At 47.0% G+C, this 21754-nt stretch overlaps 1 protein-coding gene across 2 annotated transcripts in view; it reads left to right on the top strand.

Moving 5' to 3' along the window:
* Positions 1 to 11970, top strand: part of NALCN (sodium leak channel, non-selective) — a 291882-nt gene extending 279912 nt beyond the window's left edge. For both annotated transcript variants that reach the window (XM_049701166.1, XM_049701167.1), the window contains 5 exons: positions 1738 to 1895; positions 4469 to 4619; positions 6157 to 6306; positions 8532 to 8649; positions 11777 to 11970. In XM_049701166.1, the coding sequence (XP_049557123.1) occupies positions 1738 to 1895; positions 4469 to 4619; positions 6157 to 6306; positions 8532 to 8649; positions 11777 to 11970 (771 nt within the window). The remainder of the gene's footprint in view (positions 1 to 1737; positions 1896 to 4468; positions 4620 to 6156; positions 6307 to 8531; positions 8650 to 11776) is intronic.
* Positions 11971 to 21754: the final 9784 nt, after the last annotated feature.

Raw genomic sequence — 21754 nt, forward strand, 5'->3', positions numbered from 1 at the left:
ATTTAGAAGAATGTACAAGGAAGGGAGAGGGACAGAATAGTTCCCCATCGTGTCCTTTCCAACCACAAACGTCCTCTCCTTCAGATATTCAGGAGGTTGGCAAGGAAAGGAAACCAAGGGAGCTCTGAAGAGACCAGCTGGGCTCAGGGCAGGGAGGGGGGTGAAGTTCAGATCACCAAAGCGACAGTATAATACAGATTCATGATCACCTCAGCTCTCACACAGCAATTCTGATTAGAAGTGCAAAGGAGTTATTTAAGTGGTTTCTGAAAGTTATCATTTTGGACTTATTATTTGAATGTTTTCATCATACATCTTACCCAAGATTGCCTAGAGTTAGGCAGAGCAGCAGATGCTTCCCCCTCCCCCTCGCCCCCCTCGCCCTTCTCCTAGCAAAGCTTCAGGCGCAGTTCCAGGCACCAGGGATGTGACAGTGAACGAGGTGGCCAGGTCCCCGTGCTCACAGAGCCTGTGTTCCATTGTGGGCAAACAATAATGATTGTAGTAATTATTACCATTTCAAGAAGTTATAAGCACTTTGAAGAAGGTGGTGGCACGGGACAGAGTGGTTGGAGATGGGGGGCAGATGCTTTAGCGGGGTGGTCTTGAAGGCCTGGCTGAGGACGTGTTATTTGACGTAACACCTGACAAATGAGGAAAGTTCAGCCATGGGCAGACCTGGGGGAAGATCTGAAAAGAGTTTCTGGAAGATACGACTGTAGACACAGACACCAGGGAGCCAGGGGCAGAGCAAACGGGGTCCTGGACCACAGCTGGGGTCTGCACTGCCATGCAGGACTTTCTCCAGCCCCTGGGCTTGCTCCCTCTCTCCTTAGCGGCCCCCAGGCACTGGCCTGGGGGGGGGGGTTCTTCCGAGACAGTGACCTGCGTGTGCAGGTGTCTGGCCCTGTCTCTGTCTCACCTGGATCCACTTAGGTCTCTGTAACTGCCACCGCAAGGAACCTGCTTTCCATTGACACACACAGAAGGCGACACCACCACTCACACGTGTAGACATTCGTAACGGACAGGAATTCACGGGCTACCAACATCCCTGCCTCTCACCCAACTCCTTAACTCAAAGTCACAGCCAGGCTGGCACCGTAGGTTTTGCTGCCCTGAACGGAGTGACATGTGTTAGGTCCTCGGAATCTGCATCTGCTCCGACCAGCGAGAGGGCAGATCTGGGAGCCCCATCCTGCTGGATGTAATTGTCCTAACAACAGAGAAGCCCCGGAAAGGAGTGGTCTTTCCCTAGAAGGGTAGCTCTGAGCCCATGGTTAGAAGTCCCCAGCATCTGGACTAAGTGAAGGATCATACACACATGTCCGCCCCATTTTTTCCGCTCCGTGCGTTACTGGCCCACTTGGCACGTGTGTTAGAGAAACAGGTGAACACGGCTGAGGCAGTGCAGGGGGCAACAGGAAGAAGAGGGCGTGTAGAAGCTGGGCCCGGGGGAGGCCGAGGGTCCCCTCTGCCTCTTCCTTGCCCCTGCGTGGCGGCGGGACGCCCTCTAGAACCAGAGATGCTCCAGCAGCAACTCCACGGGCTGGGCTCTTAATCCCTGGCTCCCCTGGGTACACAGAGCCCCCCGGCCTCTGGGAGGCCAGAGGCTTCCTTGTGCCGGTGCCGATTATGTTAGCTTTTGAGAGCTAGATGTGGGCTTCTTTGCTGTGCAAACAGAAGCCCAAGCGAATCATTGTGGTCTGTTTCCGAGTGACTGTGCTCTGTCACCAGGGGGTGATCCCGACTTTCCGCGTGAAGTTCCTGCTGCGGCTTCTGCGGGGGAGGCTGGAGGTGGACCTGGACAAGGACAAGCTTCTGTTCAAGCACATGTGCTACGAGATGGAGAGGCTGCACAACGGCGGTGATGTCACCTTCCATGATGTGCTCAGGTACCGCGGTTCACAGCCCTGCGTCTGTGCTGCACAGGGAGAGGAGCCGGGCCGCCCCTCATTCCGCAGGAAGGAAGCGGTCCAGGAGAGCTGGGCACCTGCTCTGTTCCTCAGGCCCCTGTGGTCAAGTGCAAGCTACAGCCCCCGACCTTCTCACTCACGGGTCCGGCCACAGTCGGCCTGGCCCACCCGGGGACGGTTGCCCCTGGTTGGTTGGCAAACCCCATTTTCCAGCCATTTCATGAGAACCCAGACGGGACAAAGGGGGACACAGAGGCTTCTGTATTATTCACTAGGATTGCTCTAGCAAAATACCATACACTGAGCGGTTTAAACAGCAAGTTTAGTCTCCCGGCTCTGGAGGCTGGAAGTGAATTCAAGATGTCAGCAGGCTGGGTTCCCTCTGAGGCTGTGAGGGGGGATCTGATCCAGGTCTCACCCAGCTGCTGGTGGCTCGCTGGCCATTGTTGGTGTTTCTTGGCTTGTGGAAGCATCACCCTCATCTCTGCTTCATCTTCACAAGGCGTGCTCCCTCTGTGTGTGTGTCTGTGTCCGTGTTCAGATGTCCCCTTTTATAAGGACTCCAGTCATATTGGATTAAGGACCCAACCTACTCCAGCATGACCTCACCCTAACTAACTACATCTGCAATGACCTATTTCCAAATAAGATCACACTTCAAAGTACTGGAGGTTAGGACTCCAACATAGCTTTTGTTGAGGGGAAAACAATGCAACCCATAAGAGCTTCTTAAACGGGAGTCCATGGATAGAATTCAGAGGTCCGTGGTCTTGGAAAGGGAAACAATTACATCTTTATTTTCACTAATCACTCACTGAAATGCAGCATTTTCTTCAATGATATACCTGTATCTTTGTCACCAGTAGAAATCACAGACATTTTCACACGCATTACTGTGTGTCTGATATCTTAAAATATCCGTTATGCTCACCAGTTCTGAGTTACAGTAGTCATTTGACCTCAGCTAGATGTTATTATTTAATGTAATAATACAGAAGCACTTATGTTACTACGTCATCACCTTTTCAAAGAAAATAATTTGAGAACTGTATTTCGATATAACCGGTTTCCTTTGTAATGCAGATTTTTTAATGCATTTAAAACCTTGTTCTAAGAAATGTCCCATCAGCTGCACTGCCAAAGGATCCATGCCCCAGAAAAAGTCAAGAACCCTCCTCTGCCACCAGTAACTATTTTCATCATGTTGCATATACCTGGCAAGTTAAAATGTTGGGTATTGTGTCACAAATTTCAGGAGCATTCAGGCATACAGAAATACGTTGTGACTGGAATTTGAAAAAAGACCAGAACAGAGGAAAGATCTGGGAGAAGTTCTCTCAAGTTATCGATTTTACCTCCCTCTCTTCACTTCTTCCTAGGGGAAAGCTAAAAGGCAGGAAAAGATGAGGCAGAAAACACCGATGAACAGCAAAGGATGCCATCTCTCTCAGAATGTCACTTCATCTTCCCTCCTAGTGACAAATATTTTTAGGCTGAAAGTCAGGTGCATAGACATATCACTGTCCCTAATAATTAACACGCAGCCTCTTTGGATCACATTGGTGTGTCTGATGACATGGACCCAGGCGAAGTTGATGGTGGCATCCTTTGCCCCTCCCTATTCCTCTAGCCCTGGATATGATGACAACTGTTCAACGATGAGATTCTTGATGAGGCAGAGAAGAGAGGAAGAGCAAACGTGCTTTCTTCGCCCACGGTGGGAAGAACCTTAGCAAACAAGAGTAGGTCATGGTACCAGGGCTGCACCTGCACGGGGAGGGCCCCTCCGGCGCCTCCAGGCTGTGATCTGGACTATGGAGAGGGTTCTGAGCTTGAAGCTCGGGGTAGGCAGAGGCTGAGCAACAACCTGGGTACCGCGGCTGCACCAGGTAGCACCAGAAGGTGCTGTGCCTTTGGCTCTGAGCCCCTCAGCCTGGACGCATGAGGTGCCTTATTGCCCAGGGGCCCCAGTGCAGCACGTCAGCTGTGTTGCTTTCATTTGCCACTGCCTGGGCCTATTGTATCGAGGGCCAAATGGGAGTGAACATTCCACCCTGGCTTTGCACCCATCTAACATGAATGAGGAAGATGTAGGGGGCAAATGAGTTAAATTGAGAGGGAAATGGCGGGGGGGATTGGATGCATGACCCACAGCCAAGCCTCCTGACCATCACCAATTGGATCTGAATGTGAAGAAAGTATAGAAAGAGCAGCCTTCCTTCTACAGGGAAAGTTCCAGAGTCTTAAGCAGCTGATAATGTAGGGCAGGGCCTAGCCTGGACATTTTGTTTCACAAACGCTTACAGTGTTGCAAGTACCTTGCGAATACTAGCGAACTTCGTCACATAGTAAGGTAGGTCTCATGACTCTCCCCATGTGACAGATGAGGGTAGAGAGACAGAGAGGTGACATAACCAGCCCAAGCCCTCCAGCTGGTCAGGGCTGGCGTCCAGATGTTACATTGGTTGGATGGAGTGATGTTCTCTCTGGATTCTGAGAGTCTAGACCCCAGGTACCTCAGAGCTCATCACTGCATGTTTCCCCCCCACCAGCATGCTTTCCTACCGGTCGGTTGACATCCGGAAGAGTTTGCAGCTGGAGGAGCTGCTCGCAAGGGAGCAGCTGGAGTACACCATCGAGGAGGAGGTGGCCAAGCAGACCATCCGCATGTGGCTGAAGAAGTGCTTAAAGCGCATCAGAGCCGTGAGTGAGCCGGACCCGTCAGGCTTTACTCCCTCCTCCCAAAGGAGGGGGGGAAGGAGGGTCAAACGGAAAGAGCTCCTTCAGCACCTACGCTGGAGCCTTCTGTGATCACCTTATGAGCCCATACCACGTCACCTTTATCCACTTAACGATGATTCAAACCTGAATTCTGGTCCACCTTCAGCCATACCCTCTTGAGCAGAGTCCATAAGAAATTTCCATTGAATCACATTTTTATAACTTAGCATGAATGTTGAAAAAGCAGTTTATGGATATTAAAATATTTATGATCTCCATTTATGAAATATGAGTGTTCACAATGCCAGAAATCTCTACATACTGAACGGCAACTGAATTTACAAAACTACTTTTAAATTACTTCTAAAAATACCAACATATTGTTGACAATGTTGTTTGATCTTTAGTTAAAGACCGCCTCTCCCCAGAGTTTATGATCTGCTTCCTGAACTATAAGCTTTAAGACTCTCTAACTCATAAATCCATGAACATACACTGTGTTGATATAGACTGTGTTTACAGTGGGCACTTCTATTAGGTTATTACTTTTATGAGTGGTTTTGACCTGTGCTTCACACACAGGGGAAGAAAATCAAACTAACCACTAAACATTTATCCATAACAGATTTTTTTTTTATCCTGTTTCTCAGAACACCACCAACTTCGAAACATATCTATCGGAGGAGAAAAGGTCCCCAGAGCAAGGAGCCCGTCCAACCTCTAATAGCAAGGCAGCTGCGGCAGCTGGGCCACCATAGCCCTGCTAGGTCAGGGATCACGTCTGCCCCCCACAGGCCCTGACAGGGCACGGGCAGTGCCCACTCACCCCAGACCGTCCAGGCCTCAGTGTGCGCCAAGACAGGTTGGCCCGCTGCCGGATTGGCCTGCTCCAACCAGAGCCAAGACAAGAGTGAAGCAAGGGTTTCACTCATCTGCCCAAGTCTCCTACCTCTTCCAATTTAGAGGAAAGGAGCGATCCACACTGGCTTAGCACAGTGTAAGATAAGAAGGGAAAAAAGTAGAAACTCACATTAATGATCTAAAACTTCTGTTATATTGTATAGCACGGGGAACTGTACTCAGTATTATGTAATAACCTATAAAGGAAAAGAATCTGAAAACGAATATATCTATATGTATAACTGAGTCGCTGTGCTGTACACCTGAAACTTAGCATTGCAAATCAACTATACTTCGATTAAAAAAAAATGTTTTCAGAGAAGGAAAAAAACTCTATTTAAAGTAAAACACAAGGTAGTATCAGTGAGCATAACGATTCCAATTGTTATGCAAATGAAACAGGATGGGAAGGCAATTCCTAAGTCCCCAAGTCCTCCTTTAAAGCAATCTGATACTCCTCAGGGAAATCAGTTAAGAACCTTTACTTGGAAGCTCTTAAGAGGTTGCCAGGCATTCAGGTCCTTTGAAGAAGAGAGAAGAAAATAAGATTTGAGCGGTGCGGGCAAGGGGATGCTGGGCTGAAATTCTGGTCCCTGAAAGAACAATCCTATTTCCATAGAAACAGCAGCAGTCCTGCAGCATCATCCACAGCCTGAGAGAGAGCCAACAGCAGGAGCTGAGCCGGTTTCTGAACCCACCCAGTATTGAGACCACGCAGCCCAGCGAGGACCTGAACGCCAACAGTCAGGATAACAACATGCAACCCGAGGTACGGTCCGGGCGGGAGGCGTCTGTCACCTGAGGGTGTTCGCAAAACATGAATCGATGCCTGTTCATGTAGTTATTTTAAACAAGTGACACTATCTCTAATAGGAAGTTAAGTTGGAAAAAAAAACTGGAACACGATCCAGTTGATGTTTGTGTCTTTGTCATCCCTGAATCAGTAGAGGTTATCTCAAAAGATTCTGATTTGTATAGATACAAAAAACAGTGGGAATGCTCTGAACTTAATAATCCTGTTGATTTTTGTCTGAAGAGTTAACATCACATGACTTAGGAGAATATGGCTTGCCTGAAGCTCTGTCTTAAGTGTTTTCTCCTCCTCACCAAGTCACAGAAACTTGCAGTAAAATGAGCAAAAATGCTTGCAGTTGGCCTTCCACCTCCTTAAATAGTCAGGCTCACTGAGGATTTGTCCTTCTTTAGCTGGGCATCAGAAGAGCATATGGAATTTGGGGAGTCTTAGCTTGAGGACCTTATGTGTACTAGGGCCCGGCATAGCTTCATGTCCAGACTGCATCTGCACGTCCATAAAAAAAAAGCACAGAGTCACCAGCGTCCTGGAGAGCTTGTGTGTGAGAAGCAACTGGCGGGAGGCCCAGCCTTTGTGAGGCTTAGTTATGAATCGGCTGGAGCTGGTCTCGGATCTGGGTGTGTGGTGACACAGTCGGGGCAGGTGACAGACACTGAAGCCTGGGGCTCCGTGGCCCAGCAGGACGCTCCAAGGGGCCCTCTTGTTCTACAGCCCAGTTTTGGGTGGATTCATGTCGTTGGCTCCCCAGCCAGTAGGAATCACGTGCCACTGACTACTTGTGCAGGGACGGTCAACACAGCAGGGACGTGGGGCTTCTACAATGGCCCTGCCGCCTGTCTGCCCTGAGGATGGCTGGCAGTGGTCGCGTGTGGTGCCGGGGTAAGAGCAAGACAGCTGATCTCGGGTGACCTTGGCCTGCAGCGGCTTGAAGCAGGATTTCGGTTCCCCGGAGACTGAAGTCAGGCTGCGGCGGTGTGAGCGCTGAATCCCAGCCACTAGACCACCAGTGACAAGGCCCTGGCCCGTCAGTTGTGTCGAAATGAATGGCCACAAAGAGAAAAAAAGTAGTGAAACAAGTAAAGTGTTTCTTAGGAGGTAAAAGAATACGCGTGGCTAGACACACGGGCGGGCTTAGAGGGAGAGTCGCACCCTCCTGGTAGTTTGAATCACTTATATGCGGCATTTCTTCCAGCTTCCTTTGGCCAATCATCTTACTTTGCCTGGTTCTGAGCCTGTATTTGGCATATCTCAGGGTCCTCCCCTGTGTGCGCACGCATCTCTTAGCCAAGATGGATTCTAGCGAAGAGGCCTATGGGTAGGTTGACATCACCTACCATGGGGTGGCGCCCCCCTCCCTTTTTGACCTCCGAGGAACCTTTCTGCGCGTGTGTAGTCGGGAAGGTCTCCTTGACCTCGAGGATGAGGAATATGTGGTCTCTTATCTGGGCAGGGCTCAGCTTCTCCTCTTCATCTTGGACTCTGTCCACGGGGGATGCACTCCAGCTGTTCAGCCTGGGGCCCATCTAGCTCCTGCCTCACAGCCAGCGAGACAGGGGAGGTGATGGCAACAGAGCTCTCTGGTTTTAGGTCAAAAAGCCCGAGGGGCCACTGAAGAGAGGTGAGAACTACGGTGCTGATAAGGAAAGGGATGCGGATGGTGAATGGTGAATGGTGAATGCACGGAGATCTGAGCATTTCTCTTTGGCTTCAGTCTTAATTGGTTTAAGTTTTGTTCTCTTCCGGGGCCCATCCTAGAGCTTTGTCCGCTGAGAACTCTTCTGGAGGCTCTGGGTTGGCAAGCGTGTACTGTCCCCAAACCAGGCAGTCCCACTGTTCCCCCCGCCCTGGTACGTGGCGGTGCCCCCAGGGGTGGCAGGTGTGTGGCCTTGGGAGTGGAGGAGTCTGGGAGGGATGCCCAAGAAAAAGCACTACCTGCAGGGTCGGGCCTGCTTTCCTCACCCTGTGCAGTGGTGACTCTCACTTTCCCTGACTCTTTTTACCCATTTTCATTCTTCCTGTCCCCACTGTTGACACTATGGGTCCGTGTTGTCTTCGCCACTTACTTTCCTGCGGGGCTTTCTTCCTTCCTTAAAATGAAATGAGGGTCCAGGCCAGTGCACAGAGGAGGAGAGCACAGCACGAGGAATAACCGCCTGATTCTCCCGCCCGCACCCCTGCAGACGAGCAGCCGGCAGCGGCTTCTGAGCCCCACGCTGTCGGACCGGGGAGCCAGTCGGCAGGACGCAGCCGAGGCCGGGAAGCCCCAGAGGAAGTTCGGCCAGTGGCGCCTGCCCTCGGGTATGTACGGCAAGTCCTTTCTCGAGCAAGTGGGGCATTTTCAGGGCATCCGTGCTCTTTGTGTGTTTGGGGTCTTGAACTTCAAAATTCAGGTCTGCCTCTAAAGTTGTATTTATAGACAGTAAACAATGAAAAAGGTATTTCCCTCATCAAAAACATTTCCCTCAAAATAACTTCTCTGAACAGAACAGTCAGCTAATAGAGAAGGCAGCACCTATTAACAAAGATATTATAACCACGATCTAGAAAGTGGTGGCGATTACCACCAGGGACTTCTGGTGCACATTCCAGGCATTCCCAAACATAGGCAACATTCATTTAATCTAAGAGGGAGTAGGTGGATACATGTCACTCAGAAATGACACAGGTTTCTCAAAGAAGGAACAACAAAACTTATTTAGTGCAATCTCATCTGTTGTTATAGTACCTACTGTACGCCAATCACTGTTGTGAGAGCCTTACACACGTTCCCTCCTTTAAGCCTCACGGTCCTCTTATTTTCCACATTTTATTGATTCAGTGAGAGCGTTTTCTTCTAGAGGGACATGGGGGTCTGGAAAGCCAGGATAATCCCATTCAGGCCATGCAGAGGTGGCAGGAGAATAATGATCTGCCCAGCCCAGGGTTTTCTCTGTAGAGAAGTGAGCCCGCGGGAAAGCGGGGGCTTCCTAGGCTCTAGAATTGTGTCGCTTCCTCAGCCCGATTCAAGTGAGGAGACAGAGACTGTTGCAAAGTCTTCCGTAGCACATCTGTCCCGCAAAGCAGAAGACAGTTCGCCTTACCCTTGTCCAGTGCCACTTAACACCAGGGAGGGGAATCTCTTTTTTCCTACCCCGGAGGCTATTATGCAGGGATCAGAGAGAACCGGACTTCCTTCCACCTGGTAAAGGAAAGCCGGGAGTGAGGGGAAACAAGATTGAGTAAGTGCTGGAGCCAGGCCATGAACAACCCCAAATTACAGGCTGAGTGGTTTCAACTTCATCCTGTAAGCAGTCAGGAACCAGGAGAGATTTCTGAGCAAGACGTGACATTTGGAATCCTGCTGAGGAAGACTCACATGGCAGCAGTGTAGAGTGGGCTGTCTGTGGCAGAGCCTCGAGGCAGGGTTACGAGCCAGAGGATGGTGCAATAGTGTGGGCGAGAGGCGATGAGGACACGGGCAAAGGGGGTGGTCCAGACCATGGAGGGACGGACAGGAGAGACGACCTAGGGGAGATGCACAGTCCTTGGTATTCACTTAAAAGGATGAAAGAAAGGATGCTGTCAAAAGTGGCTTCAAAGGCCCATAGGTGGCCCCAGTGCCAGCAACGGTGATAATTAAAGGGACATGGTATTGGGGATGCCCTGAGTTTGAAGAGGCACTGGGCAGGAAAAAAGCATTTGAAGATGGGGTACCAATGATGTACCCCCCAGTGTCATGCTATGCATTTTCTTTTTTTTCTTTTTTCCCCTTTTTTTGTGTAAAAGTTGTATGCATTTAAGGTATACAATGTGATGTTTTGATAAACGTTCACATTGTGAAATGATTATTACAGTAGAGCTAATTAATATGTGTCTCCTCACAAAGCTACCGTGTGTGTGTGTGTGGTGAGTACACTTAAAATCTAGTCTTTCAGCAAATTTCAAGTATACAATACACAATTATTAACTATATTCATCATGCTGGACATTAGATTGGCAGAACTCATTCATCCTACACAACTGAAACGCCGTACCCCTCGACCAACACCTCCCCATCTACCCCACCTGCCCACCCATAGTAGCCATCATTCTACTCTCTACTTCTATGAATTTGACTTTTTTAGATTCTACATGTAACTGAGAGCATACAGGATTTGCCTTCCTCTGTCTGATTTCACTTAGCATAATGCCGTCCAGGTCCATCCATGTTGTTGCAAATGGCAGGATTTCCTTCTGTTTTAAGGCTAATATTCCATTGGATACACACCACGGTTTCCTTATCCATTCACCTGTCGATGGACACAGGTTGTTTCCATATCTTGGCTATGGTGAATAATACTGCCATGAACATAGGGGCACACATATCTATTCAAGATAGTGATCTTGTCTCCTTCACATGTGCACCCTCAAGTGGAGTGCTGGACTACATGGCGGTTCTGCTCTGCATTTTCTTAGGTCATCTCATTTAATCTATTTTAATTCTCACAACAGTCCAGTGAGGAAACTTGTAATCTCTTCATTTTGCACTTGAGGAAACTTGGGTTCAGAGGCACGAACCTGATGTTGGTTACATCTACAGGTCACAGAAGTGGGACCCCAAACCATGACTGATAGAATCCCAAAGCCATGAGTGTGTCAACAAAGTCTTCATACAAGCTGCTTTATCCAGGCACATGGATTGGAAAGATGAATGCTGCCCTTAGCGTATTTTAAATCTGTCCAGGAATCATGCCTTTTTCTCTGATGCTACACTTCTGTTTTTACAAAAAAAAAAGTTATTTACCCACATCTTTCCTCCCTTACCTTCTCCAAACCTCTTCCTCTCCCCTCACTGTCTATTACACTATCTATCCCTTCTTTTCCTTTGTTGTTTCTTTATATTAATATGTATATAGTAATGAACACCGACATATTTCCATGACACTTTATTTGCCCAAACTGGAACTTTTAGTGATTTTTTTTAGTTTTTGTAGTTATCTCAAATTGCAAGCAACAGGGCTTCCCTGGTGGCGCAGTGGTTGGGAGTCCGCCTGCCAATGCAGGGGACACGGGTTCGTGCCCCAGTCCGGGAAGATCCCACATGCCGCGGAGTGGCTGGGCCCGTGAGCCACGGCCGCTGAGCCTGCGTGTCCGGAGCCTGTGCTCCACAATGGGAGAGGCCACAACAGTGAGAGGCCCGCGTACCGCAAAAAAACGACAACAAAAAAACCCCCAAAATTGCAAGCAACATATTTTTTTCAAATGGTATTACTAGTCCATGAACATAATTTTAACGTCCACTATGAATATAAAGAACCAAGTATTTGAAACGTTTCATACGTGACATCTATGGGTAGGACTTGCTCCTGGAAAGTATGACTGACAGGACCGTCGGGGGTTTCAGGAATGGCTAGCAACGGGGGGAAGCCACACCAGGCTGCTCACGGGACTCTTGTTGATTCCACAGCACCAAAACCAATAAGCCACTCGGTGTCTTCGGTCAACTTACGGTTTGGAGGGCGGACCACAATGAAATCTGTCGTGTGCAAAATGAACCCCATGACAGACACAGCTTCCTGTGGTTCTGAGGTTAAGAAGTGGTGGACTCGGCAGCTGACAGTGGAGAGCGACGAGAGCGGAGATGACCTTCTGGACATTTAGATGGAAGCCAGTGAAGATGAAAGTCCACTGGTGAAAACTGACTTCTGATATGTTCTTTCATTGTCCAGTGAGCAATCCATAATTGATGTATAATTTAAGTCCAACTTGTAACAAGATTTTTTTAACTGAGTTCTGTCCTGCCATAGGAAGGCATAAAACTGGGTCTGTCAAAGCTGTGTGTGTGACGGGTTATTATCACGCATTCAAGAGAATCTGCAAAATGGCAGTTTTGTAATATTAGCAACTATACCAACTATACCAGATGCAGATCATTCAAAATTTCCTATATTCCACCTCTGTAAACTAAGGTATATTCATGTATGCTCTGACATTCCACCTCTGTAAACTAAGGTATATTCATGTATGCTCTGACGCATTATTTTCACCCCGAGAGAGTGCTTAGCCCAAAGTGGCTGATATTTATGGTGCAGGAGCTGTATCTTTAGTTCACGTTTTTCCCACTTCCTCTAGAGATACCTCTCTTGGGAGAATTTATTATTTATGATCGATCTGAAAATGTCAACACTGAGCTCATGCTAAAATGAGTAGTTTTACAAATTAGATTCTGAATTTTAAAAAGTATACTCTTTTTCTCATGTTATTTTAAAAAACATGCACAAGCTACTAGACATCAGAACAAGTCAATGTCTGTCCCCTTGGCCTGTTCCCAAGAGAACTGCGTGTGCAGCTACCAAGCAAAGAAATGGGCCCAAAGAGCTGACTGGTTTAAAACAAACCTGTACATGGATCACTTGGGGGTACATAGTTACTTAAAGATGTTGAGTTTCTTAAAAAGCCTTTTAATAATAGAGTTTAGCAAAAAAAAAAGTAAAACTACATGATTCAGCTCATTTTAAAAATCTTTGCATGTGTGATGTTACCCTTGGCTTCATCTCTTACCCAAGGTAGGTCTGTTTTGCCATAAATCAGCAAAGAAATTGAGTCGCCCCCAACACACTATTGCAGTGTTCAATTCAAAATGATGCCCTTGCTACCAGACTCTCCTATAGAAATAATGGTACTCTCCAAAATCTCACTCCCAACTCACAATTTCGTTATCTCACAGCTCAATTGTATATGTTTCACACATCAGCTGTCCATGTCCTCTGGATGCAACAGTGGTTCTTTTATGCTGGGTCAACCATGTAGAAGTGCATTTGGGCCTTTAACTACACAATTCTTGACTGGAGATTTGCTGTTTAGATTACTTCTTTTTTATTTATTTATTTATTCATTTATTTATTTATTTTTGGCTACCTTGGGTCTTTGTTGCTGCGTGCGGGCTTTCTCTAGTTGCGGCGAGCGTGGGCTACTCTTTGTTGCGGTGCTCGGGCTTCTCATTGTGGTGGCTTCTCTTGTTGTGGAGCACAGGCTCTAGGCGTGCAGGCTTCAGTAGTTGTGGCATGCGGGGTCAGTAGTTGTGGCTCATGGGCTCTAGAGCACAGGCTCAGTAGTTGTGCCGCACGGGCTTAGCTGCTCTTCAGCATGTGGGATCTTCCTGGGCCAGGGCTCGAACCCGTGTCCCCTGCATTGGCAGGCGGATTCTTAACCACTGCGCCACCAGGGAAGTTCCTAGATTACTTCTTTTAATACAGTGTTGATCTCAGAATCCTTTGACCACCACCCTACTCCCCCAGTTGCTTTATGATCTATTTCTGTCTATTTAACATTCTTAACTAGCCAAATATCACATTCCTTCTGTATAATAAATGTGACATCGTGGTGACAGTCCATATAGTGTTTATATGATTAATTGTGACAATAAGATAATGGGCAATTAAAGTCAGTACAGCCGAAAGGATTTTATTTCGTTTTATGTTCATTTAGAGTTTACTTTTTGTACATAAGAAAATAAAATAAATATTGGATTTGTAAAAGAATTTACTTCGAGTTGATGATCATTTCTAAACCCTTTTCACATGTGTGTGTTTGGGGGTAGGAGACGGCTTGGTGGAGGGGCCACTACGGAGCTGGCATTTTGCAAACTCTGTATTTGAATATTCCGTCGATAATTAGTTGGCAAAAGCTCTGTCCCTGCTATTCATTTCAGCTCAGTTCCTAAGCCAGAAGGTTCCTTTCACGTTAGTGCTCATAAGGCTGAGTGAATACTCTGTACCTTCCAAACTCACAAAAGGATCTTTGGCAGCCAGGGCATGGGTCTGTACTAGTGCTGCATGAAAACGAGACGTTTTTCCTCTTGGCTCATTACACTTGAGTAATACAGCTTCATTCTCACAAAACGGCTGAGCCCTTTCTAAAACGTCTGTAATTGATGTTCAGCAGAACATCATTGTTGTTCATTCTGCAGTGAAGCAAGGGGCAGAATAGCAATGCACTTAAAGCCACAGCACCCTACATTTGCAGTGAAGGGAAACAACCAGACGACTCCTGTGGGACTTAACGCCACTCTTTTCCTGAAGCCAGTAGAGCAGACGGCAAGCCCAGAAGATACATGCCTTCACCCCCTTTTAGATTTTGCATCAACTTATAAACAGGCTGGTTATACAGATGGGAAAACGTCAGCCACAATGTCCCCTGGTCCTTAGGGAGGCCAGACACTGATACTAATCCTGTCATCATGCCACCCACTGCCTTTAATTAAGGGATGCTTTGGGTTCCGAAGGCATCAGAAAGCGTAAGGGATAGAATACTTGACGCAGAGACCCCCGGGGAACAGACCACACACGCATTGCACGTAAGGCGATTCAAGGGGACTCAAAGGGAACAGGGATGGAGAGAATGGCCAGACTGAGGCTATTCATTCTATTCTCAGTGGCGGTTCAAGAGCCACAGCCATCAGCGGGGACTGGCCGTTTGTGCCCTGCCTGCGCTGAATCAGATCGAGCACATAGAAGAGATACTGGGCTTGTAAACCTTCAGCAAGAGCAGTTTCTGGGCCAGCTGAATGATGTGTTTGCCTGTTTCTTTGTAGAAAGTGGCATATACCACAGACAGGTGGTTTCCAGTGGCACTCTTTCTCAAAGTCCTTCGGAGGATCCCAAAATATTAAGCAGGCAAAAGCAAGGCAGCCCTAGTTGAAATTTGGGTGAAGATGAGAACCCCACCCATATGGCCTGTCTCCCGCCTCTTATGGGCTGAATTGTGTCCCCCCACAAAAAAAAAGATGTGTTGGAATCCTAACTCGTAGCCCCTGTGGATGTGACCTTATTTGGGAATAGGGTCTTTGCAGATGTGATGAGTTAAGTTATGGCGAGGTCATACCAGAGTAGGGCAGGCCCTGAATTCAATATGACCGGCGTCATAAGAAGATGAGAGAGACACTGAGGGAGGAGAAAGCCACATGAAGACACAGACTCCGAGGGAAGACAGCCATGTGAAGACAGAGGCAGAGATTGGAATGATGCCACCACAAGCAAGGAACGCCTAGGGTGACAAGTCATTGCAAGAGACAAGGAAGGATCCTCCCCCAGGGGCATTGGAGGAAACATGGCCCTACCATCACCTTGATTTCAGAGGTCTGGCCTCCAGAACTAGAACTGTGAGACAATAAATTTGTTTTAAACCACCCAAATGCTACAAAATTTGTAGTATTTTGTTATAACAACTCACAAGCCCAGTCCATCCCCCAAAGACAGTGTGAACCATCCTAGTGTTCCAAGGAAACTAGTTTGAAAAATACTTGTATAACTCAAAGATCATGAGCTTTGGAGTTCCACAGATTTTTCAAGTCCTGGATTTATTATAGTTACTCCTGGTGTAATCTGGGTTGAGTATTATACCTCTGAGACAAAATTCAGCTTCTTGCTTTAAGAAAGGCAGGACAAGTGAATTCACTCACTCCGTTTACCTGAGTGCCTCACAAAATCTGCCAGATGGGCTTAGTCTGAGCTGATGTGCAACATACCCCAAACCATTGCACTAGCTATCTAACCTCCCAACCAAAATCCCCCGTTGACCAGTTGTCAATTGGGCCACTTTTCTATCCACCATAGCAGGTTTCCAGCTTAAAGCAGGCCTGAGTCAGTGGAAGGGAAAAGATCAGATATTAAACCAAGTTCAAGTTGAACCATTCCAGTTTCCGAATTGAAACTGTGTTTGCTACCTACAGGGACCACTGAACGTTTCTAATATCTAAGGGTGAGGGGATATGAAATACAGTCACATTCTGGGGTACTGGGTGTTAAGACTTCAACATATGAATTCTAGGGGGACGCGATCCAGCCCATAACAGGGTCTGTCTCCCTGTCAGTGGTGCACATTAGAATAGCCTGTCAGGGGACAAAAGGGTGAGCCCCAAGCCTGCCTGAACCCTAACCAGTACACTCAACTCTGAGTTTTCTTGCTTCCCAGAAGCCTAAAAACACAAAATCCATGTTTCCAGAATTAATAGAGAGATCCACTTTTCTGAATCAGTATGTGGAAAGAGACAGCCACCAAACACTGATACCTTAAATCCCTGTGTGCAGCCTGGAAACTCACGGCTAAAGACTTTCTTCCCCAGTCAGCTCAGTTCAGCAACTTACTTTCATGTAGTATCATTGCCACACTACTACCTTCAAAAATTACATCTAGACCTCACACTCATTAAGATGGCTGCTATCAACATTTTTTTTTAAACTGAAAATAACAAATGTCGATGAGGATATGGAGAAACTGGAACCCTGGCGCACTGCTGGTGGGAATGCAAAGTTGTGCAGCCGCTGTGGAGATCAGTATAATAGTTCCTCCGAAAACTAAAACTCGAATTACCATATGATTCCAGCATTACCATTTCTGAGTAGGTATCCAAAAGAATCAAAAGCAGGGTCTCAAAGAGGTATTTTTGTACAGCCCTGTTTATAGCAGCATTGTTCACAATAGCCAAAGGTGGAAGCAACCCAAATGTCCATTGATGGATGGACAGATAAACAAAATGTCCATGCATATGATCAAATATTACTGTCTTAAAAAGTAAGGAAATTTTGATCCATGTAACAATATGGATGAAACATTATGCTTAGTGAAATAAGCCAGCCACAAAAAGACAAATACTGTATGATCCCACTTATATGAGGCACCTAGAAGTCATATTCACAGAGACAGAAAGTAGAATGGTGGTTGCCAGCGTCTGGGAGAGGGGGGAACTTGTCACTCAATGGGTATAGAGTTTCAGTTTTGCAAGATGAAAGGGTTCTGGAGATTGGTTGCACAACAATGTGAATGTATTTAACCCTACTGAACTGTACACTTTAACATAGTAAATTTTATATTACATGCATTTTATCAAAATTAATTTTTTTCATTTTTAATATACTCTGTCATCTGATCCGAAAAGCTAGGGGCCAAATTAAAATAGCAAAACAATTCCAAAGCCACACTTAAATTACGCTTCCACATCCCCTTGCTTTCTGTATTTGACCAGTATACCCTGTTTAAATTTAATATTGATAGTTTATTATCTTCCCCAATGCTGTATGTCACTCATTCAAAATTAAAATCGTCCTGTAGTATGCCCAGTAAATATTCAAGTCCCATTTGAACGTTTAGAGGGCTGGCATCACCACCCACTGAATTAATGAGTTTATTTGTTGTCAGCGTGCTCATCCTGATTCACAAGGCTACGTCAAAGGACTTGAGACACACGTCATTCCCCACAGGTACAGACTTGACCTCCTCTGTCTTAATCGGTCCCAGGAGCATTAGGACAGTTGTCTTGGGATATGTCAGACCCCAGGCACTGTCTTCTCTTTCAGAGTCTGCATTTCACGTTGGAAACAGCATGTAGGGCCCTACCCAGGGAAACACTGAAAGCACAACAAAACAGTCAGCTAGGGAACATCAGGCTGGCAACAGGTTGAGCGTGTATTCCATAGGCCCCAGGGAGAGCTGTCACAGTGAACTCAGCTCTCTCCTCTGGTGCTGGGGACACTCAAAAGCTGGCTCGCCCAGGTCCAAAGCAGAGAAAGGCCTCCTTCTAGTCCTGTTTGAGCCAAGAGTCAAGAGGGCAGGAAGGAGTCCAGGCTCTCTGGACCTTTGGTGGGACTCACAGACTCACTGAAACACCCCTCAGGGGTTCATCAGGCTCTTCTCACATAACCTCTTCCTGACCTCTGTGCAGGGCCCCAAACTGCCCCTCTCCAGAAGCCTGCTTTTGCCTCCCCCAAGCTCTCATCCCAGCAAACACCACATTTCTGTGTTCTACCAACTGAACTTCAGAGCCAAACCCACAGAGAACTTCGAATCGGGTGTTCTTTTCGATCCACTGACTCCTTTTTCAGGGCAATGAAAAGGAGCCTTGCTCAGGGCCAGGTCAAGAGATAATTGGGAATTCTGCAAAGCCCTAATGAGCACAGCCTGAAGGTCCTGGCTGTGTCCTCACTTCCGACAGCCACCTCGTGCCGACACGTCACACCACCAGCCCTGATCGTCTTATGCAGGGGTCCCCCAACCCAGGCAGGGTCTCCACTCCCTTCTGCAATTGCCTCACACCCTGGGCGAACTGTTAATTAGGTGCCTCGTTTCTTGGCGTGTATACAGGTCTGAGCCATCTGCTTATTGATCACACCCTTCAGAATATATTGGATTTGAAGGAATCCAGTCACAAAAGCTGATAATGCTGCAGGCGGCTCATTGAGAAGGTTTCTCCAGAGCAAACTTGAGCGTATACAGTGTGTGGTGACCAGCAAGCTACAGAAATACTGACTGCAAAGTTCATAGATTATCATTATTACAAAGCAATATAATAATGAAATTCAGAATTTCTACATGAAATCCTTTTGCTATGTTCTTGGTATTGCAGAAAAGAAAAATCTATGAAGTGGGCCAACAAGCTACACAGCTACTGAGACCACTACCCAAGTACTAATGAGCCCATTGACCACTTTGCAGGTAACCTTGAACTGGCTTCTCCAATCCTGATCATGTATCTGAATCCTCCATGAAACCAAAAAGCCTTTGTGGGCAAGGTTGGCTGACCTGTCCAACTCTGCAGCTCAGGCATCTCTAAAGAGCATGTAGGCACATGTGTGGTTCTCGGCTCTGCTCTCTAAAGCTTAACAGAATGGAATTGCTTTGGGTTTTTTTTTTTAACTCACCTCTAAATAAGAATGTCTGATATCCCTGGCATTTATCCCAAAACATCAACCACTGGGAAGATTTCTCATTTTTTTCATCCTGAATTCTTGTTCCATTCCTCTCTTTAACTCACTCCTTTGTGGGACAGAGACAGCTTGTTCTCAGACTAAGGTAAAACACCAGTGGAGACAAAGCAATACAAATCTGCCCTTGGAGCCCCAGATGTATGAGATGAGTCTTCCTTTCTTGTAAAAGCTTTATTCCAGAGAATCCTACAGGGCACAGTGTTGCAGGAACACAGAGTGACCCATGGGAACCAAGCCTGGAATAAGCAGGGCCTGGGGTCGGGGCCACGATTCAACCTTTGCACCCTGGCAGGTGCAAAAGTCACATCACATGGTTGACGAAGGCTAGGTGACAGGAGGCCACCTTTGATCCTTAGCCTGTGACCCATCAGATAAAAACCAAATCCTGACTTAGGTAGGGAGGGACTGTATTCAAAAAGACTATTGCAATAGGAAGAACGCTCTAATCTTCTCAAAAGTCAGGCAACAGGGAGGGGTAAGCAAAGCTAGGAAGAACCAGGTATGGCTGGGGGGTGGGGGGTGAATGGAGGGCGTGATTAGAGATTGGAGCAGGAAAGTCTTTCCCTGAGGTCAGCCTTAAGGAGTGGTCTCCACATTCCCGTTTGGCTCAGGCTTAGGGTGGGTCAAAGTTCAGGGGTCTGGGGGAAGGAGAGAAGTCTGGCCAAAGTTTGACCTGGTCAAGTTAGCAGATAGTTCGTCTTAACCAGTCAAATAGTGAGCTAATCACTTATGAGGCAAAGAATGGGAACTGGAGGATCTGTGTCTGGCCTTGTCACAGGGAAACAAGGGACAGCAGAGAGTCCTATCTAAGTTGTGGCGAAGGGTGGTTCTTTGTAGTAAACAGTTTTTCAGAGCACAGGGGCAGGCGGGATGGAGGATGTCTTGAGCACCACTGTTTCCCTGGAGCACCGGGCAGGTTTCCCACAAGTCACCTCACCTCGCAGGCCTTCTCCTTTCTCTGCTGTAAAATGAGATTCGAATGATACCTGCTTTACCCGCCTCTCACTAAGACTGTGAGGGTCACATAAGGTGTTGGTGAGCATCTTCTATAGCCCGTAAAAAGGCACATGTGAATAACGCGGGCGATTATCAGCTCTGTGTTCACAACGGGTTTCAGAGATCACCCTCGCTGTCATTAAATCTCCATTTTTCACAAAATCTCCGTTCTTCAAGCCAGAGGTGACAAGACGGCCGTGTGGGAAGCAGGGCTGGGACATCCCGAGCCCTTCAGTAAACCTCAAGACGGGCATGGTTTTCCCTCTGAGCCCATTCCCAGTCTGTAAACTGTCTAATCTCACAGAAGGCACCGTCTACCACGCAGCGATAGGTAAAGCAAGCACTTGTGAGCTATCCTTGGAGATCAGAGTTCTCCTTCAAAGGTTTCCTTCAAAGGTTTTCGGCGGCTCCCATCAGAAATCCCCACCACTGTCCTCCAGAGGTAGGAGCCTAGCCAAGCAGCAGGTGTCACAATCTGCACGGCTGCTGGCAAAGTGTGACTAATGCTTCGGACAGCAAGCCAGACAGAGATGCCCGGGGAGCAAAGCTTTCTCCAAAACCCAAGGAAGAAAATCAATGTCCCAGAAAGGGGGGCGGGCGGCAATCTATAGGAAAGAGAAATGAGTGATATGTAATGCAATGTGAAGATTTTTCCCCCTCACGCAACTGACTCAATAGAGAGTGAAACCTAACAACCTCTGGTTGGGAAGGTCAAGACTGAAGAAGGGAAAGAGCTGGTTCTCGTATCGACTGGCCACGGACTCACAGGCCCCTGCTGCTATCCGGGCCTGCTTTTTGTTTGCTTCTGTTTTTTTCTGATTTATTAGAGCTGAATCTCCCAAAAATGGGACATCAAGTTCAGAGCTGAAACGACTGCTACGTCGGTTTATTAGTTCTTCTCCCTGCTATGAAGAAAGCCCAAATATGACAGTGTTTGCATTTGATTTCATGACTGATCACCCCAAACTGTTTTTCAACAGGTTTTTGAGCACCTACTTGTAAGCTTCAGAAGCAGTTTCATCAGAAATATTCTAGAGCGAATATCCATTTTATGCACTTGTTTAAATGATTGTGCTGGAGGCATGATATACCTTCCCTAAATGATCAAATCTAGAATATTACATCTAAAATATTCATCCATCATTATTATATTATTGACAGAGGGGACCATGTTGTAATTATCTTTGCATGTCTTAATTACCAGGCATGGATACATGCACTTTCAGATAATGACATCAGCATCATTCGTCACACGGGCTACTGACCACTCTGGCCCACCTTCTGTTTCTCCGTCAACATCTGCATTCTTCTTACAACTGATTCTCCCTCAAATATATGGCTGGAAAAAACCAGATCCTCTCAAACAAATATAAAGAGCACAAAATGACTGACTTATTCCTCCAGCTCTTCCTTACATTCTCCTTGTTTTTCTGCTTCTGAGACCACACTGGACCACGGAAATGATAGACAGATAGTGCTTTCTGTCAACTATGCTAGAAACATTGTCTTAGGAAAGACTGTACTGAAAATGAAAGATTGCATGTTGACTGTTGTTACCAGCATTTACTATTAAAATAACCCCACCTCATGAAAAACAAAGGGATAACCCCCCCGACTAAACAGAGGTAATGAAAGAGTTCCTTGTTTATAACCAGTGTGTGTTTATCATTCCACATCTCTTCAAATCA

The sequence above is a fragment of the Orcinus orca genome, chromosome 18 (genome assembly GCF_937001465.1).
Source record: "Orcinus orca chromosome 18, mOrcOrc1.1, whole genome shotgun sequence".
In the NCBI taxonomy this organism is placed as follows: Eukaryota; Metazoa; Chordata; class Mammalia; order Artiodactyla; family Delphinidae; genus Orcinus; species Orcinus orca.